Below are 27,500 nucleotides of genomic sequence, written 5' to 3' on the forward strand. Positions count from 1 at the left end.
CCTAGCACTCTAGAAGTCTCCTTAGGCCTCCTACTCAGACCTGAAAGGCAATCTCGAGTCTGACGTGTATCACCATAGATTAGTTTCACCTGTTTTAGAACTTTATCTACATGGAATCATACAGCAGATGCTCGTTTGTGTGTGGTTTATTCTGCTCAGCATAATGTTTGTAGAATCCATCCATATTGTATGTAGATGTGGGGTATTTCTTATTGATGTGTAGTATTCCATTGTGTGAATATGCCACAATTCATTTCTCATTTTTCTGTTGTTAGCATTTGGATTGTTTCCAGTTTGGACTATGACAAATAGTGCTTTTAGGGGAACATTATTTTATGTGTCTTTTGGTAAACATATAGAAACATTTCTGTTGGGCATATACCTAGAAGGATTGCTGAGTTATGGGGTGTGGATATGGTCACCTTCAGTGGATATTGCTAAGCAGTTTCCAAAGTGACTATGTTAATTTATACTCTCATCAACATTGAATGAGAATTCCGGTCACTCCACATTCTTAGCAACATTCAGTATTGTCTTTTTTAGTCATTTTAGCGAGCTGATTTATTTCATACTTTCTTGACTAATGAAGCTGTATGTTCATATTTTCCTTTCTAACCCTTATGTATGTATTTATTTATTTATTTATTTATTTATTTATTTTACTTTAGTGCACTAGCCAGGACTTCAGTACAATTTGAATAAAAGTAGTTATGATGGGCATCCTTATCTCATTCCCAATCTTAGATGGAAAGCATTCAACATCTCCCATTAGGTATGATATTTGCTATAGGTTTTTTGTAGATGACATATATTAAATTAGAGAATTTCCCTTATATTCTTGGTAAACTTTGTCATGATGCTTTTTTTGTATATATTGAAATGATCATACAATTTGTCTCCAATTTCCTGAAGGAATTTGTGTAAAATTAGAAAATTGGTGCATTTTGTCTTTAAATATTTTGTAGAATTCACCATTGGCAGTCTCTGGGTCTGGAAGATTGTGAAAAGCTTTTTAATTATAAATTCAATTATTTAATAGTTACAGGATATTTTACATTTAAGCTGTTTTCTTGTGTGAGTTTTAGTGAATTGTATTTTTCCAGGAATTTTCCCATTTATCAAAATTTTCAAATTTTTTGGTATAAAGTTCTTCATAATACTATCTTATATTTTAATGTATCTGTGACCCAAATTGTGCTTCCTCCTTTTACTCCTGATACTAGTTATGTGCCTTCTATATATTTTTTCCAAATCAGTGTTAGCGCTTTATCATTTTTTCTAGTTTTTTCAAAGAACCAACTTTGATAAAATACAGATTTTGGAGCCTCATCTCAAACCTCCTGGATTAGTATTTCTGGGAAGTAAATCTGGAGATCCACATTTCACAAGCTCTCCTGGGGATTCAGATGCAAGTGGGTTGCAGGACCACAGTCTGGTAGCACAGCAAGGGTTTCCTAAGGACAGGGAGCAAGTCTGATCCACCTGTATCTCCAGTGCCCACCAGGGGCTTAGCACAAAGCCATGTTTAAGAAATGAGTGAGCCAATGGATGAGAGAAGGAAACAAAGAAAAGAAAATTGCTTATATCAAGAGAGTCGGAGTTTTGGAATGCTATGAATTAGCGAACCACTATGGCATCATTTGGTCCCAATTGAATCCATTCAGGACAGAAATATTTTTTCCTTGTCTTAAAATCTCTGCCTACTAGGGTTCCTCACCTGTCCCCTTCTGCTGTCCTGGAACACGGCCTTAATTATGAGTGTGTGCCTGTCTACTGGCACAGAGAAAGTAGGAGTGACAAGGGAGGTGTCCTGAGAGGGGCTGTTCAGAGCTGAGCAGGGCTCCCTGCCCCTCTCCCACCACCAGCCCACAGGCCTTGCTGGGAAAATCCTCACACAACCCATTCCGAATGAGGTTATGAGCTCTACCTCGCAGAGCTCTAAGCATTCCCCGCCCCCTCCCCTCCATCCGAAAGCTTTTGAGAAACTTCCATATGACCTCTCAGCCCAGATCCGACCCCGGACCCGTACCCTTGCCTCCTCTGCACTTGTAGCCCAGGTGAGTTGCTCTCTCAGCAGCCCTTTGGCCGCCTCTCCCCACGTCCACGCCTGCCTCCCTCAAGCATCTCAGAAAAGCCGGAGTCTGACTTCCCCAGCCAGCTATTGTCCGGGCAGCACAGCTGCCATGCCAGCGTCCCCACCTAGTCCGCCAGCCAGCAGCCTGCAGCTCCCCAGCCTCTCCAGCCCCCACCGCGCCCCGCCCCGCCCCAGGGAGGACCAGGCTGGCGGCTGGGAGTCTCCCTGCCTGCTCAGCCTCCCTCCTTCCCTCCCGCTCCCTCCCGGCCTGCCTTCCTCCCCCGCCCGCCCCTGAAGCAGGGACCGTGCAAATCGAGGAGAGGGGGGACAGACAGGCCGGATGGGGTCCAGCTTAAAGCCCTGGGCTCCCCACTGATGTCCCATCCAGGCCGGGTGTCCCCAAATTCTTGGGACCCGGATCTGTGTGAGCTGGGGTGGTTGCCAAGTCAGGAGCATCCCTCCGGCAGGCCCGTGGTGCCCCCGTTTTGCATCAGGACCCCCCCCCCCCTTGGATGCTCTGAGCCACTCTCCTCAACCCGGATCTAAAACCCGGGACACAGCTATCTGGCCAGCCTCTCTCTCCACCCCACCCCCTCTTTCTGGCGTCCATCCCCTCCCCAACACCACCTCTGCTGCTGCCTCTGGCTGTGGACCTGCACCTCTTCCCCATCCCCGCCAGGCCTGTGGAGCGGGGTGAGCATGGACGAGAGCCCCCCAACCTGGGGCTCTCCCAGGCCATGGCCAGAGTACTCCCAGAGAGGAGCCCCGGCCCCTGAGCATCTGCTACAAGCTTGGCAGAGGCCCCGCGGGGACCGTGTCTTCTGAGGACAAAAGGCGGCGGCCAGCAGGCAGACGGGGTGGGGGGAGGGGGGAACCGGCAGCCAGGCGGGCAGACGGGTAGCAGGGGCCAGCGCTGGTCCCCCTCCCAGCTTGGAGGTGGCATGAAGATGGGGGTGGGAATGGTAGTGGGGGAAGCACCTGCCTGGACCTTCACCTGCCAGCTGGCTGGGCACCCCAAGGCTGTGTGCTGCCCACTTGGTGTTCCCTAATGCCCCCAGCCCTGCCCAGTGCACCCCTTCGGTGCCTGCTTCCCCTGATGTCTGCGTTTTAGACCAGCCCGGCCGCTGTATCCACGGCAACAGAAGCAGGAGTGTCACTGGCCGCCACATCACTGAGGACACATCTGAGGGTCCCACAATGTGGCCTGGGCTGTGATTTATCCTGGGTGAGACAGCTTGAGCCCCCTCCCTGGATTCCAAGACAGCCCTGCTGAGAGAGCCCAGGTAAGTAGTCAGCATCCCTCCAGCAAGGATGAGGGGCTGAGACTTCTCTTCTGTCTCCCCACACATATTTCAGAGTCTCCATCACTGCCATGCTCTCTGTCTCTCTCTCTGACTCTGTTAGTGTGTCTCCCCCGCCCCCATCCCCGTTCCATCACAAGGACTACTTGGACACCCAAGCCTGGAGAGTCCTCTAGCCATCTCCATCTTCCCCAATCCCAAATGTCCCATGAGAAAGGGAACTACCACCTGTTTCCCCACTCCCCACATGGGGTCTGTTTTTATCATGATGGTCGCTTTGGGGCATGAGGCTGTGTTAATGTCCCCTTGTGTGCTAGCTGTGGAAGGCATGCCTGGGAGCCTGGCAGTGCTCTCCTCAATGCCTGCACCCTGGGCAGGCTCAGCCTCCTGCGGCTGCCTCCTCTCCCTCTCCATCTCCCTCTCCCTCCTCCTCCACTCTCCTCCAGGTTCTTTAGCCTGCATGCAGGGTGTGTGCATTTCTGTCTGTGTGTGTGAACAGGCAGGTGGGTAGACATGACAGAGAAGCTGATCCCAGCCCAGACCACCACCCCCCCTCCTTTCCTTCTTTCCTCTCTCCCGGCTTTCCTTCCTTTCTACTTTCCCCAGTCTCTCCCCACAGGTAGCACAGACTTTTGCTCACTCACCACTGAAGATATTGCTGTGATTCCTAGCTGGTAGGGAAAGTGAGGTGGGGGTGGGAAGCACGTCCAGGCCCTAGGCTGCCTGGTGGCTCTGTGGGGGCAAGGACCATGCCACACAACCTGCAGGGGCCACAGTGTGGGCCCCAGCCTTCACCGAAGGCTATCTCTGCTTCAGATGCCCATGTTGTATCTGGGACCCCCAGATCTTATGGTCTTGTGCACAGTGTGGCCGGTGGTCCCTACGTCTGAAGGGGCAGGGAAGCCTAGTGCATGAAGAACATGGATTCTCCAGGGACACTTCCCCCAACTACTAGCTCTGCAACTGTAGTGAAAGCGTGCCACTTATTGAACCTCAGTTTTCTCATCCGCCAAAGAGACTGGTGACCCTCCCATCATGGGTGTGTGTAGTGACTAGATGAGTTGGTGCATGCAAATAAAGGATGTGCATAGAAGTGGCCCTGAAGCAGTATCAGCAAAGCTCATGGTCAATATCGCTGATTATTCATGATTAATATTGTTAATGATTATTTGGAGGAGGGACTGGCCCCTCTTCTCCAGGGTCTTGGCAGAGATCTAGGGAGGACAGCAGGTAGGCAAATGGGGGTTGGGAAGTGGAGGGGAGGCAGGAGCAGCTCAGTGTTGTCACTCTTTCTTTGTAGGGAGTGATGAGTGGTGGCTATGGGCAGAGCCTTCCACCCCTACTCCACTCCAGTCTCCTTTCCCTGCACTTGCCCCCTTGCACGCGCGTGCGTGTGTGTGCACACACAGACACACACACAGACACACACACAGACATACACACACACACACACACACACACACACACACAGGCTTGAGCCCCCATGAGCTAGCAGAGGCCTGGCTTGCAGCCTGCAGCATTCCTGGCCTTGGTGATGTAGGCATCTCCCTGTTGAGGGGAGACTTGGCAAGAGTTTGGCCTGTGGTCAGTGGTTGGCAGGGCCTGGAGACAAGGCTGAAGCTTCTGAGATGGCAGGGCTTCAGGTAGAACTGGGGTGTGGCCCATGCAGCAGCTAGACCTGTGGGGGACGGGTCCCAGGGACCCTAGTCTAGAGCCTAGACTGGGTTGGAGGGGGACAGTGGGGTCTCCTGGCTGGTTTCTGGGCATAGAGATGTGGTGGGACATTGCGTGAGGGGTGGGTGGCTGGAGGAAGGTCTTTAAGGCCAGGGGAGGAGTAGGAGGGGGGGAAAGTCTGAGACCCAGAAGACCCCATGGTGAGGGTAGGGAGGGGTGGGGCTTTGGGGTATGGAGTAGACTTTTCTGAAGAAGAATTTGGAAGAGAGAGTACCCAGACTGTGGTTTAGAGGCATCTGGATCTGAGAGTGGGTATATATGTGTAACTGTGTGCAGTCTGTGTGTCTGTGTATCTGTTCATGGGCATTGTGGATATATGGGAGCCTGTATGTGAGCAGGCCACATGATGGTATGTGCAAGTGTGTGAATGTCTGGGTAGGCTTGTGTGTGTACAGGGGAGTGGGTATGACTTTGCAGGTCTGGGTGAGCAAATGGGCATGTTTGATTATGAGGCTGAGTGAGAATGTTTCTGTGAGCCAACAGGCCTGTTGAATGTCTAGTTGTGTATGTTTGTGGTATCAATTTGTCTTTGAATGTACATGTCTAATTATATGCATATGAGTATGAGGGTTTCAGAATGCCTGGGTATGCATACTGAATTAGGTGAATGTCTAGCTGTATCTGTGTATATTGGTGTGTGTGCCTATGTGTGCATATGAGTGTAGGTGTATCTAAACGGTGTGTTTATGAGTATACGGGCATGTGTGTGTGTGTCCATGCATGTATGGGAGAGTATTTATGTGTGAACATGCCTCTGTGTGGGTGTATCTGTCATGTATATATATGAGTTGGTCTGTGTGTTAATGCCCATGTGGATTCTCCAGCATTTTGGATTATGTGTATGTCTGTGTGTGTGTTTTGAGTACATATCGTCTGTAGACAGGCCTGTGGGTCCACATCTGATTAGGGGAATGTTAGTGTAGATCATCACATGAGTAAAAGAACTAATTGTGTGGGTAGAGGGGAGTGTGTGAATACATGTTTTGTGCATGAAAATATATTGTGGGTATCCCCATGTGTACACATTTGATCATGTATATGGGTATGGCTGTGGTAGGGGGAGGTCTGTGCCTGTGTGTATATGCACAAAAGGCTATGTGCATAAGTGAATGAATGTATTTGTGTACATGTCTATGTGTGTTTGTGGGTACACTGTTATGTGTGAATGCGAGTCTGATTGTGGTATGCATGAGTAACTACATTTCATAATACTTGGTGCATATATCTCAATATGTGTTTTGTTTGAATTTCTGAGTGCAAGTGTGACTGCGTGAGTATGGATGTGCCTGTGAGTGACTGGGAGTGTATATGTGTGAGTATATGCTACTACCTGTGAACATATGGCTGTGTGTGCATTTGAGTGAACATGTCTGTATATTTGCCACCTCTAAGTGTGTTTGTGTGAATATGCCTGTGTGTGCCAGTCTGTACAGGTATATGGATGTACGACTTTGTGTAGTTCTAATTATTTGTGTATGTGTATTTGTGTTTATTCCAGAACATATGTTCTAGAACAGTGTAAGTGAATGTATGTGCATGCCCTCTTGGTCTATAAATATGTTTGAGCTTGTGTGTGAAAAGTGTTATCAGTTCTTCTTGTGCAGATATACAAGCATGTAAGAATATCTGACTGTTCTTCCATGTGCACATGTGTGTGAACAGACCTTTGTGTCCAAGTCTGTCCAAGAATATAAGTATAAATGGATCTTCTTTTGTTTGCATAGCTTCTCATATGGGTGTATAGACATGTGGGAATGTACATGGTGTACATATCTTATTGTGATTGTGTGAGTGTATTTTGTAAGTACATTTGTGTCTCTGTGTCTGGTTGTGTGCATATAGGAATGAATGATGTACATGTCTATGTATATGTGAATATGCTCACAGGCATACATGCCCAGTTGTGTGTATATGTCTATGTGTGTTAGAATGTCTGTATGTGAATACATCATCTCACTGACAAGCATGTGCACATCTGGGTGTTTATGTGTGAGTACACCCTCATGTGAATGCTTGAGTGAACCCTCATGTGTGAAAATGCTTATGTGGTCATGTCTGGGTGTGTGTGTGTATATATATTTGGGAGCTCACTTCTGTGTGTCCTGTTTCTTCATTGTCTCGCTGGGTATGATGTAGAGTGTGTCCATCTGTGGACATGTGAAAGTATGCCTGTGTGTACACCTGTGTTTGTGAGTGAATGTATGTCCTTCATGGGTGTTATGTCATGGAAATATATGCCATGCATGTATGCCTGTGTTTGAGATTAAATGGAAATGCACATGTGGGACCAAGAGCAATGCGAGTGTGCCTATGTGTAGGGATAAGTGTAGGTATTTGTGCATGTGCCTGTCTGATGGTATGTGTGTGTGAGAGAGATTTGGCCTTGGGCTTACCCAGATAGGCCTAATCACTGAAAGAGTGATAAAGGAGGGTACTTAAGAGTCTGTGTGATGCTGTGTGTACACCCCAGCATGTGTTTATGTGCATGTCTAAGAGTCAGTGGCACCCTGCTAGACCATAGCTGGCTCTGTGTAGACATCCTACAGGATGGCAAGCTATAACACCTAAGCAATCCATGACCCTCTTCTGGGGCCTCTTTGGCCTTGACCATATGCTGGGTTTTTGTGGGGGGGAGGTGTCTCAGGATAATTCCTGTCATCATTCACACTCAAGATGTGGGAACCAATCATGGCTGATGTCCTCCTAAGGACTGAAGTCCTCTTAGGAAAGGGGACCTTGTGACCTTTTAGAAAAGGATTTCTTGAAACACAAAGACCTCCCTTCCCATCCCCCCACCATTGAAGGCCCAGAACAAAATGGCATTGTGTAGTGTCTAAGGTTGGTAAATGGTTTTCACAGAGAGCACCCAAATTATGCCATCAAGGCAGAAATCTAGATGTCAATGTGTATGTATAAGTAAAGGTATATCTAGGTAGAGTGGTGTGTGTGTGTGTGTGTGTGTGTGTGTGTGTGTGTGTGTGTAGAAGGTAGTATATTTGGTAAGAGAATGAAAAAGAAAGAGAGAGAGAGAGAAGGGATCTGGGTTCTGTGTATGTAAGAGACTCTGGGTGTTTCTGGGAAAAATACGTATGTGAGAAATTTGGCTGTATTTGGGAGGGGTGAGTGTGAGTGCGGGTTTATGTAGATGGTGTGTTTGTGAGGTGTTATGAGAACATCAGCCTGTTTGGGTGGAGGATGGTATGGGTGAGAGTTTGGGTATGGGGGTGGTATGATATGTATTGGGTATGGTATGAGTGGGAGTGGGAATATGTGTGAGGATGTGTGTTTTTGAGGAGTATGTGTGTACGGGTGTATCTGGCTGGCGCAAGAGAGTGAGGGGGTGTTTGGATGATGTATGTGTTTTATAGTGTAGATGTATCTGTGAAAGTGTGGGTGTTTCTGGGTAGACTGTGCATGAAGGAGTATGGGTGTATTGGGGTAGGAGCATTTAAATATGGGTATATCTGGATAGTGTGTAGGTGGGTGAGCATACAAGTCTATTAGGCAATGGAAGTGTGCGATGGAATATATCTAGATGGTGTGTATGTGTGGGGGGGGGAGAATTTGGGCACATCTGGGTGATGATGGGGGTGTATGTGAGTATACATATAATTGGGAAGTATCTATGGTTGGTGTGTGGGAGTGTATGTGGATGAGATGTGTGTATAGTGTGTGAGAGAGAGTATGGGTATATCTGCATTGTATGTGTGGAGTGTGGGTATTCTGGATGATGGTGATGAATAGAGGGGAATCTGGATTGTGTGTATGTGTAAAAGAGTATGCAGGTGTTTCTGAGTATGGTAGGGATATGACAGTATGGAAGTATCTGGTGGGAGAAATGTGTAGGTGTATCTGGATAGGTTGTAAGTGTTTGGGTTTACCTGGGTTGGGGAGTGTGAGTGGGTGTGTCTGAATGTTGTGTGTGTGAGATGTGGGTATATCTGGATGGTGTGTGAGAGAGAGCATAGTGGTACATTTGGGCTCTGTGTTAGATAGTGTGTGGGTATAGTTTGGGTGGAGTGTGTTTGAATATGAGTGTACCTAAATGGTGGGTGGGTGAAAGCACAGGTGTGTTTGGGTGGTGGAGTGCGTAGTATCTCTAGGTGGTGTGTTGTAAGAGCTTTGGTTGTGTATCTGGGTATGGATGTACTTGGACGTGTGTGAGTGTGGGTATAACTGGATGGGGTGTGTAAGAGAGTTTGGGGGGCATATCTGGGTGGAAAGTGCGTTTGGTGCATCTGACTGTTAGTGCATCTGACTGGTGTGGAGGGGATGAAAGTATGGATGTATCTGGGTAGTGGAGTGTCTGAGATGGTATACCTGGATGGCATGTGTAAGAGTTGAATATATCTGGGTGGGATGTGTGTGTGTGTGTGTGCGCGCTTGTGTGAATGCAGACGTGTCTAGATTGTAGTGGAATGTATCTAGTTGTGTGTGTGTGTGTGTGTGTGTGTGTGTGTGTGTGTGTGTGAGAGAGAGAGAGAGAGAGAGAGAGAGACAATCTCGATGGTCCACTTGTGATGAATCTGGATGGTGTATACATATGTATCAGGGGGTGGATGTATCTGGGTGGGGCTTTGTGAGTGGATCTATTTGCTGTGTGTGAGAGAGAGAGAAAGAGGGAGAGAACATGAGAAAATAATGGGTGTATACGTATAAGATTTGTGTGTGAGCAGGTGTCTCTGGATAATGTGTAGGTGCTGTGTGTGTGAACATACTTAGGCTGGGAATTTGTGAGTGTGAGTATCTGGGTTGGCTGTGTGTAAGTGTAGTGTCTGTGAATGGTGTGTGTGTCATTGTGGGTGTGTGCCTTGATACCATGTGTGAAGAAGATAGTAGGTGTGCCTGGGTCAAATATGAGGGCTCTAGGTTGGGAGTGTCTATGGATTTGAATATATTTGAATGTTGCACATGAGAGTGTGGGTGTACTGAGTTGGGAGTTTGCAGAAGTGTGGCTGTTGTTGGGTGGAGTGCCTGTGGAATGTAGGTGTGTTTGAGGTGGGTGTGTATGAGGATGGGTGTGTTTAGATGGGATGTGTGTGAGAGAATGTGGCTGTATCAGTATTGGCTATGTGTGTGAAGGTGGGTGTGTCTGAATGGTGTGTATAAGAAAGAGAGTGTGCACGTATCTGTGTTGGGGTGTGGTTGTGTGTGTATCTAAGTAAAGGAGTGTGGGCTTCTCTCTGGCTGGTATATGAGAGATGGATAGGGTATATCTGGGTGGTATGTGAACGAGAGGATATAGGTGAATCTGGGTGGGGTGTGTGAGTGTATCTGGGTGGGGGTGTGGGCATGTGGGTATATCTGGATAGTGTGTGTGAGAGTGTTTGTGTGTATTTGGGCGGGGAACATATCTGAGAATGTTGGTGTATCTGCATGTGAGTGTGGATTTGTCCAGATGGTGTGTAGGTGGTATAACAGGGTGTTTTGTGTGTTTGATAGTGTGGGTGTGTCTGGGTGGGGTGTGTGATTGTGGGTATGTGTGGGAATGTGTATATATTTCCTAGGGCATATATGTCTCTGGTAGAGTGTAAATGTGAGTATGTATGTGCTTACATGTGTGTGGCTATTGGTACCCACATATGTTGGTACGTGGCTTGTGTGTGCATGTGTTTGTGCTAGAGTGGTGTGTATCTGTATGTGTGTGTGAGGTGAGTGTGTTTCTCCCTGTAAGTTAGATCCGCAAGGTCTCTGGAGGTAGGCTCTAGATTTGCATCTTGGTTCTGTCATTTATTAGCTGTGGGGCTTTGGGCAAGTCACCTAATCTCAACTAAGCCCCAGTTTCGTATTTGTAAAGTAGGGGTAATAATAGTATCTATCTCATAGGGTGAGGATCAGATGAGTTAATATTTGAAAAGTGCTTAGGACAGTGCCTGGCACATAATGAGGCCTCTGTGCTATATCAGGTGTTACATAGTACTATAATTATTGTATGTGCCTGGTGTGTAAGTAACAGTATGTGCCCATCAGCAAGTGCAATGGAGTAGTTTCTATGTGCATATTTGCTACATTATTTGTGTTCATGTGTATGTGTAAGAGAGTGAGTGGATCCTGTGTATGTGAGAATGTGTTTGTACATAAAACTGGCTTTATATTTATATGTGTCCCATTGTGTATATAAAACCATAAGCATATGAGAAAGGAAGTGTGTGTCTAGGAGGTCAATGGAAGGGGTTTGGCCATGCATGTGTATTTCCCAGTGTACATCTGGGTGAATGAATGCATATATCTGTATCTGTGATGATGTGTGTCCATGTGAGTTCAGGTGTTACCTGCATTGCTGGTATGCTGCATATATGAGCATGTGTATGTGTATTTTAAAGTTTATTTATTTTAAGAGAGAGAGAGAGAGCACAAGTGGAGGAGGGGCAGAGAGAGAGAGGGAGAGAGAGAGAATCCCAAGTAGTCTCCACACTGTCAGCGCAGAGCCTGATGTGGGGCTTGAACTCACAAACTGTGAGATCATGAGCTGAGCCGAAGTGGGATGGTTAACTGACTGAACCACCCAGGTGCCCTGTGTGTGTTTTTATCTGAATATGTAAACAGGTTTGTACTAGTCAGGATGTAAATGTGTACGTGTGAATCTCTGTTGTGCCTATACATGTAGGAAGGTTAGTATCCAGGTTTATATATGATGATATGTGTGTATAAAGGATTTGTGCCCATATGGCCATGTAATAGGATGTATGTATTTGTGTTGTATAAGTGAATGCATAGGTGTGAATGGGTGTGTGCATCTGAGGGTTTGTGTCTGGCTGTGTTTATAAGCATCGGTGGCTACATGGCTGTGTGTGTGTGAGTCTGCATTGCTCTGTATATGCCTGCCTCTGTGTGTGTAGCAGTGAATCTGAGCAGTGTGCCTGTATGTGTGAGAGTGTCGGTACTGTGTGTATAATGTATGTGTACCAGGGCAAGGTTTGTATAAAACAGTGGATTTTAATCTCTTAATGTAAGATCCTGGGGGTAGGGGAGGGCCTGGATCTATAGGATGTGAATAGGACTTAACCTGTGTCAGAATGCCAGTTCTTATGTCTATGCATATGCATGATTGTATCTGAAAGCATGTAGGCCCGTATGATTTGGTTTGTATGTGTATGTGTCTGCATGTGCCCATGTGTATGGTGAATTTTTCTCTGCCTAGGCCTCCATTTCTGTTGAAGGGTGGTTATCTGTGTGTATGTGTGTACGTGTATGTTTGTGTGTTTTTTTATATCTTTGCATAATTTGCTGTTAGATGGGTACCTACACACATGCCTAACTTTCTGTGTAGAAGAGGAGGTGTGTGTGTGTGTGTGTGTGTGTGTGTGTGTGTGTGTACATATACAAATGCACCTGATTGTGCTTATCAGCTGATGTAAGTCTGGATGTGAGTGCAAATTTGAATCTCCATGTACACATGTGCCTGTGTGCACATATCTGTCCATGTGTGCTAGTGGGTCTATGCATTGTGACTAGATGTGAATGTCTTAGGGCATGCCCAACCTGGCACATGGAGAAGGGGACTATCCATATGACACATTGGAGTAAACTGAAGAGGATTTAGGGGTACTGGGGTTTGGTGAAAAGAAATTCCATAGATTTTATTTATGTTACACAAATTGTGATAAGGATAACAAAAATGCAAAGTTTTGAGGGAGTTATTAAATATTGAATTCAAATGACATCTTTTCAGGAATTTTTCACAGCACACGAGCTCACTTCTAGAAATATAACTTTTATTCACTCATGCATATTTGCGGTGGTCAACATTCATGCCCACCTCTGAGCCTTTGATCATGACTGCTTTTATTTATTTTATGGTAATCTGACTCATTTATGGACATTTTCATCATGATTTGGTAAATCAGTTTGTGCTGAGCATAGATCTTCTACATCAAGTAATCATGTTTCTTGATAAAAACGCAAACAAAACAAACGAAACAAGTAACCATTAGTAGTTCTGACATGGATATAAACTTATATCATGACCTGCCACTTCATGGTCTTGGAAAGCCTATTGTTGAAGGTAAGATCTATTCCATGGAGGTTGTGTAGGCACACTTTGCCCTGATGACTTCAGTAATTAGCTTGAATGTGTGAAACATAGCTGCATGATTCTGTGGGTCATCAAAGCTCACCTTAAAGGCATCAGCTTTGGGGTCATCAGGTACCATTTTGGTTTCTCTGAAGCTTTCACACCTTACCAACCTTTCTTAAGAAATGCAACAACTAACTGCTTGTTTGTGCCTGTTTCACCTCCCTTTCTAACTCACTTGTTTTTGCCATGGCCAGGCAGAGAGACCCAGGTTACCCAGGTTCTCTGCTGAAATAGCTAATAATCTCTTCTGTCTCTTGGTAGTCACCATCAACAGGAAATTGCTTGCATGTGTAGGTGGCAGCAAATGATCATTGTTTTTTTGTTTTTTACTGGTTAAAGCTTCTTTCTCCTCAATAATCAGAACTTGGATAATTATAGTCTTTGAATTTTGTACTTCAAAGATAGGAACCTTCTTTAAATCTAACACCTCTTTCTTTTCTTTCAGTCAAATGTGATGTTGAAACTCTTGTAATGAATGCACATTAGGGGCGCCTGAGTGGCTCAGTTGGTTGAGCATCTGACTCTTTTTTTTTAAGTTTATTTATTTTGAGAGAGAGCACGCACAAGTGCAAATGTGCATTGTGGGGGAGGGGCAGAGAGAGAGGCAGAGAGAGAATCCCAAGCAGGCTCTGCCCTAATGTGGAGCTCAATCCCAGGAACCGTGAAATCACCACCTGAGCCGAAATCAAGAGTGGGTCGCTCAACCGACTGAGCTACCCAGGGGCCCCTGAGCATCCAATTCTTGATTTCAGCTTAGGTCATGATCCCAGGGTCGTGGGATGCAGCCCTGTATGGGGCTCCATGTTGAGCATGGAGCCTGCTTAAGATTCTATCTCTCTCCCTCTGCCCCTCTCCCCCACTTGCGTGCGCTCTCTCTCTAAAATAAAAAAAATGCACATGGATTTTGAATCCAACAAAAAATTTTCATTTTGAGTATTTCAAAATAATTGAAGAAGCTTTTACCCTAAGGAGACACAGACATTGCTCTACTCATCTTAATAAGTCTTTAATATTCAACTTAATAACACCAACTAAATATCACCCAAGGAACCACACATGACCTCACTTCTTCTAAGTTGAAGTTTGGCTTTGAATCCATAAACCTTAACAGTATACTTTCATATATATATATATATATATATTTTTTTTTTTTTTTAATATGAAATTTATTTTCAAATTGGTTTCAAATTGGTTTCCCAGTGTTCCTCCCAACACGTGCCCTCCTCAATGCCCATCACCCACCCTCCCCTCCCTACCACTCCCCATCAACCCTCAGTTTATTCTGTTTTTAAGTCTCTTATGGTTTGGCTCTCTCCCTAACTCTTTTTTCCTTCCCCTCCCCCATGGTCTTCTGTTAACTTTCTCAGGATCCACATAGGAGTGAAAACATATGGTATCTGTCTTTCTCTGTATGACTTATTTCACTTAGCATCACACTCTCCAGTTCCATCCACATTGCTACAAAAGGCCAGATTGCATTCTTTCTCATTGCCACGTAGTATTCCATTGTGTATATAAACCACAATTTCTTTGTCCATTTATCAATTGATGGACATTTAGGCTCTTTCCATAATTTGGCTATTGTTGAAAGTGCTGCTATAAACATTGGGGTACAAGTGCCCCTATGCATCAGCACTCCTGTAGCCCTGGGGTAAATTCCTAGCAGTGCTATTGCTGGGTCATAGGGTAGGTCTCTTTTTAATTTTTTGAGGAACCTCCACACTGTTTTCCGGAGCGGCTCTACCAGTTTGCATTCCCACCAACAGTGCAAGAGAGTTCCCATTTCTCCACATCCTCGCCAGCATCTATAGTCTCCTGATTTGTTCATTTTAGCACTCTGACGGGCGTGAGGTGATATCTGAGTGTGGTTTTGATTTGTATTTCCGTGATGAGGAGTGACGTTGAGCATCTTTTCATGTGCCTGTTGGCCATCTGGATGTCTCCTTCAGAGAAGTGTTTATTCATGTTTTCTGCCCATTTCTTCACTGGATTATTTGTTTTTTGGGTGTGGAGTTTGGTGAGCTCTTATAGACTTTGGATACTAGCCCTTTGTCCGATATGTCATTTGCAAATATCTTTTCCCATTCTGTTGGTTGCCTTTTAGTTTTGTTGATTGTTTCCTTTGCAGTGCAGAAGCTTTTTATCTTGATGAGGTCCCAATAGTTCATTTTTGCTTTTAATTCCCTTGCCTTTGGGGATGTGTCAAGTAAGAAATTGCTGCGGCTGAGGTCGGAGGGTTTTTTTTTCCTGCTTTCTCCTCTAGGGTTTTGATGGTTTCCTGTCTCACATTCAGGTCCTTTATCCATTTTGAGTTTATTTTTGTGAATGGTGTGAGAAAGTGGTCTAGTTTCAACCTTCTGCATGTTGCTCTCCAGCTCTCCCCACACCATTTGTTAAAGAGACTGTCTTTTTTCCATTGGATATTCTTTCCTGCTTTGTCAAAGATTAGTTGGCCATACTTTTGTGGGTCCAATTATGGAGTCCCTATTCTATTCCATTGGTCTATGTGTCTGTTTTTGTGCCAATACCATGCTGTCTTGGAACAAGTAAGCATCAAATCGGCAAATGAGAATCATTCACAAAAAAAATGCTGAAAATTTTCTTTTAGCTCATAAATCTTTTACAAAATCCTTATACACTTAGGTTTAGAACAATAGAGATAAATGTACTGATATCAAAACTTCACAGAAACCCAACACACAGGTGGGTAGTGCTTTGGATTTAATCAAACCCACCTACCATCATTTACTGTGGAAATCAGACCTACAGGCAAACTTTGATAGGGGGGTGCTCCTTGGTGCATGAATCTCGGCATTTTCAGAACAAATTCCCAATGCAAATTTCATGCCATCTCAGCAGCATCAGTTTATGGACTAATGTAGAGTTTCCACAGTATTTCAAAATACTCATGTATCACTTTGAATATTTCAACCTTAGTTTATTTTGGTGCTTCTTGCATTTCTCTTCAGGTTTTCTGACTAGTACTATGAACTGAGCACAATTAATCAACATGTAGAGACTCCTCAATGTAAAATGAAAAACACTTTTGATTCAACAATCTTCTGGGTTAGTGTCATTTCAATGTCCTTTGACCCACCATCACTATATCTCCTAATAGCAATAATTGAAAATGACCCCTTTCTTATTCTTTTTACCTCATTGGTCCCAAATGTGGTGTGGACAATTTTCTGGCAGATTGCTAACATGTGAGATTGTACTGAGAGGAGCACCTTAGCTTTACTTGTTAATCCTGCAACCCTGTCACTAGCTGGTTGAGCTCTATCTAAGGATGTTATAACCCATCCCATAAAAGAGCCAGGTTTCTTAATTTGCACTTTGAGATGCTTTAAAAACTCCAAATATTCCTCTGTGTGATAGTGTTTTGTGGCCAGTTGACTGACATACCCTACTGGGAAATGAAGTTTCTTTTGATAACTTTCCCACACAAATTGGACATTTAGGTTGAGGAAGAGAGGGCTTATTTGTTTTGTTTTGTTTTTTAATATGAAACTTATTGTCAAATTGGTTTCCATACAACACCCAGTGCTCATCCCAACAGGTGCCCTTCTCAATGCCCATCACCCACTTTCCCCTCCCTCCCACTCCCCATCAACTCTCAGTTTATTCTCAGTTTTTAAAGAGTCTCTTATGGTTTGCCTCCCTAGAGAGGGCTTATTTGGCAGCTGAATCCAAATTTGAAACAATCCTCATTAAACTGCTCAAATTAGGGACAGCCTAGATTTTTTTGAGGGAAGACTGTGTTTGTCTTGTGAGTCTCCTGATTTTCCAGCTTTAATCAAAAAGTCCATTTTGATGGGAAAAGAAGTATCTTAAAAATTAAATCTACTTGAATATAAAGTATTGAAGGGGCCATCAGATCTTTGTAACTTCTGAAAACCTATTTTTAAATCTTTTTTAAAATTTTTAATGTTTATTTATTTTTTGAGAGAGAGAGACACGTACGCAGAGTATGAGCGGGGGAAGGGCAGAGAGAGAGAGAGGGAGACACAGAATCTGAAGCAGGTTCTGGGCTCTGTGCAGACAGCTCAGAGCCCAACACGGGGCTCAAACCCACAATCCATGAGATGATGACCTCAGCCGAAGTCAGACGCTCAGCCTGAACCACTCAGGCACCCCTGAAAACCTATTTTTTTAAAAGAGAAACTTGAGGTCTTTTGCGCTGTTAAAAGAGCAGCACTCTGTAAACAAATCCTTGAATAAAGGCCTTGCTTTCCCTTTAATGAATCAATTCAACTCAACTACAGTTGGTCTTTATTTATTTATTGACAAATATTTTTACCTAAAAGCAAAAGGTAAAAATTAATTATGAAATCCCACCAAGAATCAGATTTGGCTAACTTTTAATATTAAAAACCAGTCACAAGTAAGTCAGTAAATGAACCAAGAGATAATAAAAATTATATTGTTGTAATGTCTTTAAAAGAGTCCTTTTAGAAATACTTATGGATGAATGGTATGATAGATATGCTTCAGAGTACTCTGGAAATGGATGAGTTTATAGGCAAAACAAGACCCTGAGAGTTGATCATTGGTGAATCTGGGTGATGGGTGCACTGAAGTTCATTACAGGATTCTTTCTACGTTTTTATATCTGAAATGTTCTAGAAGGGAAAAAAAGTTTATGAAGAAGCAGCAATCAAGGCAATTAACAAAAACAATTATATTCCCTTAGGAATACATTATACTATATAATAATAATAACAGCAACAATCATACAACTATTTTTGTAGAAAAAAAGTTGTGGAAAAATAAATGAGGCCAAATTAAAAAGAAAAAAAACCGCTGTACATGTATAGGCCAAACCAAAAAACCTCACCGATGAACCAGGGTGGCAATCAAAGTAATAATCAGATTATCTGGGATGTTTCAATAGGAAGTGATCCAAACATTTACAATTTCCCTTTGAACCTCTAGAGGGCTTCTTGCTCTGGCTCCCTGCTGTGGCAGGTACCCACCAGCCAAGTAGCTCTGCTAATGTTTCCACCTGTGTCTGAAGGAAACATGTGTGGGTTTTCTCTGGGTGTACATCTGTTGCAGGGTATATATATCAAGTAATGTGAGCATGCTTGTGTGTGTACACATCCCTGTGTGTGCAAGAGTGTGTTTGTATACACGGGTGGTTTTTCTCTTTGTGGTTGGTTGTGGTTGCATATTGCAAAGAGGGGTGTGTGTGTGTGTGTGTGTGTGTGTTGGAGCTGGTATACTTCTCTGCATTAGTGAGGGTGTACATGAATGGGTAGCTGTGTGTACATGTGCCAAGATGTACATGTCTGTTTTGGTGAGTATGCCTAATCTGTGTGAAAAGGTTTGGATCAATCGGCCTCTGTGTGTTAGAGTATGTATATGTGTGTATATATGAGCAGTTTTTTGCTTGTCTATTTTTTTCTCTATGCAAATATTTCTGTGGATATTTAAGGGGGATTCTGTCTGTGTGTACATGCCTGTGTGTGTTTATATGTGTGTATGCATGTGGGAGGGTTCAAGTGCATGTGAGTATGGTGGCCTATGTAAATGACTTTGAATGTTAACATGTGTAACAGTGTTTGTATGTGATGATATAGGAATGCCACTGTATACATGCCTGTGTCACAAAAGTTTGAGTGTGTGAGAGGATTTGAACAATGTGTGAATGGGTTTGCATATGTGTATCTATCTGTCGGGATTTGAATGTTCATGTGTGTGTGTGTGTGTGTGTGTGTGTGTGTGTGTGTGTGTTAGGGGAGTTATAATTGTGGGTTTATGGGCCATTGCACATGTGTGTGTGTGTGGTGTGTGTGTATCTGTGTATATGAGCAATTCTGAGCCCTCTCATACCTAACACTCTCTTGTATGTAACACGTATTTTGTAACACCCCTTTACTATATGGACATGAAGTTCTTAGATAATATAGTCTTTGCACATATAATTTCAAAAGAAAATCCATATAGTATTTTATGCAATATGCATATTGTATTAACTAATACAAATAAATAAGTAAAAGGGAAGTAATTTATAAGAAAATAATTTGTATTTCAATATGTAAATGTTTGGGCATGGCACTCCGCAGGAAATTCAATAAGGTAGTTAGAGGCTTGTAATGTCTTGTGAGTAAACATGGGTTTGGGAGGGGAAAACTCAGAGGCTGCCCCATGCCCAAAGTGCAGGAAAATGACAGGCAAAGGCCTAGGGGTGAGATTTTCTGAAATAGTGAACAACTCAAAGAAAGTGCTCCCCAAAACAAAGTGCAGTCACCTCTGGATTTACTTGACAGCTATATTCCTGGAGAATTTAGGGTATATTAAATTAGGGGGATTTTGTATTTATATGTGAAATACAGTTAGATTCAAGGTTCAGCTCATTACAAGTATAAAGTCTAGGGGATTCAGGATGTATGCTGGCTGTGTGGGACTGCCCCATAGATCACTGGATGGCCAGCCTCCTTGTCTGGACCCCTAAATGTTGGAAGGACATCCTACACGTCAGCATTGTGGCCACCAAAAATGCTCTTACAAATTTCCAAAATGTCCCCTAGGGGGCAGTAATGCCTTTGTTGAAGACGGAGCACTGGTGTTTAGACAGGGGTATTCAGTGCCTGTGGGAAGGAGGCAGCATCAGATGTACTGTGTGCGAGTATGGGAGGGGCAAGGTCCGTATGTGTGAGCTGGTTGCTGTCTGTAGGTCTCCATAGCAGTAGGCTATGTGTCCGTGTGAGCGTGTGTGTAGGTGTCTGCGTAACTTTCTGAGGGTGTCTGGGCACGAGCAGGTGCGAATGTGTTTGTGTGCATGCACTGTTTTTAGCCCAGGATGGGTCCAGGCTGTGGCTGCCAGTCTGCTCAGAAGAAACCTCTCCTCACCTGTAGAATCGCCCCAGCTTTCTAGGCAACACTAGGGTTTTGTTTGTTTGCTGCTATTGTTTTGTGTTGTTTCATTTTAGCGTTTGTTTTTGTTTTCACTGAGACTCTGGACTACAAAGTATCCACCTTCTCAATCTTAGTGTGTTTCTCTGTGTCTCCCTTTCTCTATCTCCATCTTTGTTTCTGCTTCTATCTCTATCTCTGTCTCTGTCTCAACCCCTGTCTCTATGTCTCTATATTGTTCTCTCTCTTTCCTGGCATCTCTCTCTTATCTCTCTGTCTCTCTTTCTCTCTCCCTCCTTCCCTATCTCCTTTTGTCTCTCATTTTTCTTTCTCTCCCTCCTTCTCACTCTCTCTCTTTCATTCTCTATTTTCCTGCCTCTTTTTCTCTTCCTTTTCTGTCTCTTGTACTGTCTCTGTTTCTGTGTGTGTCTTTGTGTCTTTTTTCTCACTCTTCTTCCCCTTTCTGTCTCTATTTCTATCTCTTCCTGTTTGTGTGTAAGGCTCGCTCCCCTTTCTCTGTTTATTTCTCCCCTTCTCCCTCATATGTCTCTGTCCCTCTCTCACACAAACCTCTCTCCTCTGTCACTTTCTGTGTGTCTCTCTTCTACATTCAATCTCTTTCTGTCTTTAATGCTTTCCCCCTGCTTCCCCTCAAGGCTAAGGAGTGTGTGTGTGTATGTTTGTGCACATTTACACACACTCAGTTGTCAGCTAGTCCACAGTTCTGTGGGAGCTATCAGGCTTTGAGCAGCTGAGAGGGGGTCCACCAAATCCATTTCTCCCAAGCCCCTGCCCTGGCACCTTCTCATGGCCTATTGGCACCATGTCTGAGACTTTGGGGTGTCATCAAAAAAGCTTGGCCCAAGGTGGCTGTGGCAGGCCAGGTTGGAGTGAGCTGGGAAACAGTACAGAGGGGTGACTTTTTTCCCAGGAAGGGAGGGTAGAGAGGTTCCATTCAGCCCCGTAGCCCCCAACCTCCAGCCCATCCCAGCCCCAACAGTAGTTCTGAGCTTCCTCAGCTTCTTCCCAGGTTGCCTTGCTACCTTCCCTCTGGCACCTGCCATATTACCTTATAACACTCCCTCTCCCCCTGCCTCCAGCTCGCACACACCAGGAGTCCCCCTGGTCCCCCCCTGCCCCCCACCCCCGCGCAAGCTTTGCCCATGCCCTCCCACCCTTGTATTGGCCAAAGTGCTCTTTCAGCTTATCCTACCTGGGTGCCTTCAGGCAGCCTTCCTTGAGCCACCAGCCCATTTAGTCCCTCAGCCAATTAACTGATTTGAAAGCCTTTAACTCAGGGTCTACCATGTGCTATGTACTGCTCTTCTGGAGAAGAGCATGTGAATCTCTAATCCCTGCCCTTGTGGAGCTTTTCTTCTAACAGGGAGAGGTGGATAATAAACCGAATTTTGAAAGTAAGTTATATAGTGCGCTAGAAGAGATAAATTCTAGAAAGAAAAATAAAGCAGGGCAAGGGGCATGGAGTGCTATCATTTCTCACCTGAATTACTGCAGGAGCCTCCTGTGTACTCTCCCCAGTTCCACCTTTGCCCCACATGGTGTGTGCTCCTCCCAGCAGCACGGGGGATGCTGTGCAATCCTGAGTCATCACATCTTGCTTTTGTTCCCATGGCTCCCATATCACTCAGAGTAAAAGTCAAGGTCCTCACAATGGCCTACGTGATCTGGCCTCACCACTTTTCTGACTTCACCTCCTACTACTTTCTGATCGCTCACTCTGTTCCAAGCACAGTGGCCTCCTTACTCTTCCCCAAATATACCACATGTAATCCCACCTCAGGGCCTTTGCACTGGCTGTTCCCTCTGCCTGGACTTCTCTTCCATCCAATACCCACATGGCTCACTCTCTTGCCTCTTTTAAGTCTTTGCTTAGATGACACCTCCGTGAAGCCTTTGCTCTCCATTTCATCCAAAAGCATACCTCCCCCACCCCTAGCACTTCCTATCCCCTTTCCCTCCTTTACTTTTCTTTTAAGGAACTTACCATCATCTGACCTACTATACTTCACTTATGTATCTTCTTTATTATCTAGAATATCAGCTTCATAAGGGCAGGGACGCTTGTCCATCTGACTCACAGCTGTACTCCCAGTGCCTGTCATACAATAGATGCTCAATAAATCGTTTTTCAATGAATGAAAGCACAAAAGCATACCCACATCTTTAGATTCACAATACTCCCCACCTGACTTAAAATAAAAACCTAAGTCCTTGTCATGGCCCACAGCCCTATATAATCTGGCCCCAAACACCTCAGACACCTCTGTGATCTCACTTTCTACCACTGTCTCCCTTGCCTGCCCTGTTCCAACCACACTGGTCTTCCCACTCTTCCTTGATCATGCTAACCACATTCCTGATCATGAATATATAAAAAAAGCCTATTTAATGAGTGGCTACCAACATCCACAAAAAGTCATGAAATAGAGTAGAACTAATGGGGTATGTGACATATAGGATCAGTACCGTTTTCTGAAACTTTTGGTTCAGCTCTGTGTGCACACATGTGTGTGTACCAGGTTGTGATATAAAATGTATGTCTTACTATGGGTAGAGGTCAAAAATAGTTTGAGGAACATAACCTTAGGGCCTTGCAAAGGGGGAGGAGAGCTGCACCAACACCCCCGCCCCACAGAACTACCAATGGAGGAAACGGGTAACCGAGGACAAGCCAGAGAGGTGAAGCACCCCCCGCCCAGCAATGAAGGGGTAGGAGCAGCAGTGGGCCAGGGCCAGAACCTGACACCAGCCAGGGAGTAAGTGTGGAGGCCATGTAGACCCACTAACACTGCCCTTTCTGTTTCTTCCTCACCTCTCCTTTCCACCTGTTTCTCACTGTCTCTTTTTCTTGTGTTTCTCTCTCCCTCCCTCTCTCTCTCTCTCTCTCCATTTCTATCTCTATCTCTCCTTTCCCTCTTTCCCTGTCTCTCTGGTTCTGTTTCTTCTTATGTCTTCTCACTCTCACCCTCCCATTGCTGTCTCAATTTGCATCTATTTATGTCTTTGTCACCATTTTCTCTTTGTTCTATCCTTTCTCGCTCTGTCTCTGTGCCTCTGTGTTTTTCTCTCTGTCTCTCTCCTGCCCTCATCTCTCTATCTCTGTCTGTCTGTCTCTTCCCCATTATCCCTATTTGCAGGTGCAGCCCAGCAGGACAACTGATGGAGTCCCCCAGGGCCCATCAAATACCGGACTGGCTGATCCTGTAAGGCTGGGAGCAGCCCCTGCCCCTTCAGTATGGCCAACACTACTGGAGAGCCCCAAGAGGTGAGCGGCGCACTATCCCCACCATCAGCATCAGCTTATGTGAAGCTGGTGCTGTTGGGACTGATCATGTGCGTAAGCCTGGCGGGCAATGCCATCTTGTCCCTGCTGGTGCTCAAGGAGCGTGCCCTGCACAAGGCTCCTTATTACTTTCTGCTGGACCTGTGCCTGGCTGACGGCATACGCTCTGCCGTCTGCTTCCCCTTTGTGCTGGCTTCTGTGCGCCACGGCTCCTCATGGACCTTCAGTGCTCTCAGCTGCAAGATTGTGGCCTTTATGGCTGTGCTCTTTTGCTTCCATGCGGCCTTCATGCTGTTCTGCATCAGCGTCACCCGCTACATGGCCATCGCCCACCACCGCTTCTACGCCAAGCGCATGACACTCTGGACATGCGCAGCTGTCATCTGCATGGCCTGGACCCTGTCTGTGGCCATGGCCTTCCCACCTGTCTTTGATGTGGGCACCTACAAGTTTATCCGTGAGGAGGACCAGTGCATCTTTGAGCATCGCTACTTCAAGGCCAATGACACGCTGGGCTTCATGCTTATGTTGGCTGTGCTCATGGCAGCCACACATGCTGTCTATGGCAAGCTGCTCCTCTTCGAGTATCGTCACCGCAAGATGAAGCCAGTGCAGATGGTGCCAGCCATTAGCCAGAACTGGACATTCCACGGTCCTGGGGCCACCGGCCAGGCTGCTGCCAACTGGATCGCTGGGTTTGGCCGTGGGCCCATGCCACCAACCCTGCTGGGTATCAGGCAGAATGGGCACGCAGCCAGCCGGCGGCTGCTGGGCATGGACGAGGTCAAGGGTGAAAAGCAGCTGGGCCGTATGTTCTACGCGATCACACTGCTCTTCTTGCTCCTCTGGTCACCCTACATCGTGGCCTGCTACTGGCGAGTGTTTGTGAAAGCCTGTGCCGTGCCCCACCGTTACCTGGCCACCGCTGTTTGGATGAGCTTCGCCCAGGCTGCCGTCAACCCGATAGTCTGCTTCTTGCTCAACAAGGACCTCAAGAAGTGCCTGAGGACTCACGCCCCCTGCTGGGGCACAGGAGGTGCCCCGGCTCCCAGAGAACCCTACTGTGTCATGTGAAGCAGGCGGGTAGGCAGACAGGCAGGGAGGTCATGGCTACCTTGCTGGAGCCAACAATAAGGGAAGGGTGGGCCTCCTACAGGAGCCTTTCTTTCTGAGCTCCAGCCCCAGCCCCTGGAACCACCCGGAATCTAGGCACCTTTGCCAACACCTCCCCAGGGTTGGAGACCGGGGTGGGGGACTGGGAAAGAGGTGTTTCTAATTCTGTGGGGCCTGTCTCTGCTGCCTCATTCTCCACTTCTACAATCTCTGTCATTTCCTCTCTCTCTCTCTCTCTCTCCTCTCTCTCCTCTCTCTTTTCCTCTCTCTCTCAGAAGTGACAATTCAGAAAAAGAAAGTAAGACTGAAAATGCAGGTTTTTCTACTAACAGCTGAGGAGATAGGCTTTCTTGCTTTAATGTCTCTCCTTCTGACATTGTCCAGAAGGGGGAAATTTGTCCTGTAAAATAGACTTCCAGAGCTCTTATTGCCCCCTCTGCTCCCATGCACCCTCTCCTTCCAAGTCCTTTAGCAAGACCTGGATTTTAGGGAGAAATTCATCTGCTGACAACAGGGATCAAAGGGGGTTCTGGGTCCCCAGGGAGCGGGGATGTTTAATGGCTGCGTTGTGTGCAATTGTTGTTTTAAGCTAACCCTGGTCCCAAGCCTGGTTTCCTCTCCCTCCCCACCATGTCCAGACCTCCTGAGTGTTTCTTGAGCATCTGTTCAAGAATCCAGGAGGGGAGGGAGAAGGACCCTTGGAATGGGCTCAGGCTAGGTGAAGAATGGGATGTGAGCTGCACGCCTCGAGTTGAAGAGATCTGAGCTTGGCTGCATTCTTTCGAGCTGCCTCCTGGATCCCCAGCCCCCAACTCTTCTTCCTGAGGATGGAAATCCACTACAGCTCCACTAGGGCTGATGTGGGTGCCCTGGGTAGGAGCATTCCCCCAGGGAAGTGTAGGGAGAAAGCCAAACTCCCCAGAGTAACTGGAAACGAGCACCTGGGGTCAGAGCCGAACTCAACCCCAGAATTGTCTCCTGGGTTCATACTATTATCCTGAAGATGAAAAGTTGGGGGTGGCCTTGGTATAATGCATAATGGTGTAAGCTCCAAGGCATTGTGGACTTGAGTCCATTCCTATCTGACCTCTTTTTGTCCCCTTGAAGCCTCAGGGGCCTTGCCCCTCTTGGTAGCCCTTGGCCTTCTGGGCCCTCAGCCCCCAGATTCCTTCCCCTGAACAGCCCTTCTCCCCTTTTTTCCTTCCACCCAAAGTGGAGCAGACTACAGCCAGATTCTTCAGGTGGGAGAGCCCAAGCCTCCCTCCCAGGGCAGAGTCCACCCTGGACTCACATCATGGCCAGTTCTTATGGAACTGGTGAGCCAAGCTGGCATTCCTTTGCCTGGTCTTGCCCAGATTCTTTGTCCCCCTCTCATTTCCTGGGGGAGGGAGAGATCTGTATTTATCCACACCCTTTTCCCTTTCTGATAGAAGCCCTTGTCCTAAGCTCCCTCCCTACCCCCAAGACAGTCCCAGCACTGGGGAAGCCTTGATCCAAGAGGAATGGGGAGGGCACTCTAGGCAGGAGAGACATTAATGAGCCTGGCTGTGGAGCAGCTCTGGAAAGGCAGGCCAGAGTGGCTGAGTGGGTGTGGGGGTGGGTACCTGTTCTCTCAGTGATAGTGATGGGGGTGCCTTTCCCAGGGAGTGGGGTGGGGGGGACCACAGGGGTGGGAGTAGATAGGGTATATTCTGGAAGGTTTTCCTCCATTTCTTTTTTCTAACTGCCTGGATTCACCATTGGATTTTGTAAATGGAAAACTGAAAAGAACAATGCTATATTGGATGTTTTCTCTTTCTGACTCTGTGAGTGTGTGTGTGTGTGTGTGTGTGTGTGTGTGTGTGTGTGTGTGTGTCCTGTCTGCATGACCACATATGGGGAGGTATGGTCAAGTGAGACTGTGTGTGACTCTGTGTGGGGAGGCAGCACTGCCTGGTGCACACATGTGAGCAAATGCCTGTATGTGGAGACATATGGCACAAACACACACACGTACACATATGCACCTAACTGAAAGGAGACAAACTAGAGTATGTCCTTGCAGCAGGAGGTTGAGTGGTCAGAGAATAGAATTTTAAAACTGTACATATGTATGCAGCAAGAGGGTAGACTCTCATTTCATAAATCTTCCTCCTTTGGCCCAGGCTGTGAACATGGAGCAGGGGCAGGATACTTGAGAACTCCATCTCTTCCCAAAGCCTGGAACCCCCAGGTACCATTCCAACTCCATGGTCAGTCTCCTCTCAAAAACACAAATGAAGTGTTCCTGAAAGTGGACTGCAATGGAAAATAGGGACTGGGAATTGGGGATTAAACTTGAGGGTGAACTAATGGGGTTAGAAAATGCTCCCTACAAAGTAATGGCTTCTGGAGGGACTGCTCAGTCTGGGATGGGAGCCCTTCTGAAGAGTCCACTGTATACAGCTGGGACTTTGGTAACCTTTGACTAAATTCAGAGGAGGGATGTTAGGAGTGAATAAAGAAAGCCAAGCCTGGGAGTCTACCCAGCTAGCCTGCTACCTGGGCACTCAAATACTTTATTTACTTATTCTCTCAGGTGCACAGAATTGAGTTGACCATACTCCTCAGTTCTTGGCACACTATATCATTGTTGGTCCATGTGAGTCCCTTTTATTCTTTTGTTTTGTTTCATCCCTTTCATCACTCATCCCTGATCCAATCCCCCCTCCCACATAGACACCCACTCTTGTGTATTTAATGTATGTCCTTCCAATTCACCGTTCATGTATTTGTTTACATATATGTGTATCTGTGAAAAATATATGGTATTGTTATGTGTTTTAATTTACATAAACAGTATTGTACTTTAAATCTTGTTCTCTTTCTCTTTTCACTCAGCATTCTGTTTTATAAAGATCCAGCCTTGTTGCTGTATGTAGATCTAATTCATTCTAGTGGTCCATCTTCTACATGTATCACATTTTTCTTATCCATTCCCCTGGTGATGGGTCTCCAGGTTGCCTCCAATTTTCCGCTACCACAGAAAGGCTGCAATGGGCAGTTTCCTACAATTCTTAA

The 27,500-nt window shown here is 45.8% G+C and overlaps 1 protein-coding gene across 3 annotated transcripts; it reads left to right on the forward strand.

Moving 5' to 3' along the window:
* The first annotated feature begins 2,451 nt into the window (after positions 1-2,451).
* Positions 2,452-26,094, forward strand: GPR173 (G protein-coupled receptor 173). 3 transcript variants are annotated; one of them, XM_040467086.1, is made up of 2 exons: positions 2,452-3,299; positions 23,203-26,094. In XM_040467086.1, the coding sequence occupies exon 2, from the start codon at positions 23,301-23,303 to the stop codon at positions 24,420-24,422; it is 1,122 nt and encodes a 373-aa protein (XP_040323020.1). In that variant the 5' UTR covers positions 2,452-3,299; positions 23,203-23,300; the 3' UTR covers positions 24,423-26,094. The 3 variants fall into 3 exon arrangements, with proteins under 3 accessions (XP_040323020.1, XP_040323019.1, XP_040323018.1); XM_040467085.1 differs by having other exon boundaries at positions 2,453-3,357; positions 20,701-26,093; XM_040467084.1 differs by having other exon boundaries at positions 2,453-3,357; positions 23,203-26,093.
* The last annotated feature ends 1,406 nt before the right edge of the window (positions 26,095-27,500 follow it).

Source organism: Herpailurus yagouaroundi, unplaced genomic scaffold, assembly GCF_014898765.1.
Source record: "Herpailurus yagouaroundi ecotype Mexico unplaced genomic scaffold, PumYag 67189, whole genome shotgun sequence".
Lineage (NCBI taxonomy): Eukaryota > Metazoa > Chordata > Mammalia > Carnivora > Felidae > Herpailurus > Herpailurus yagouaroundi.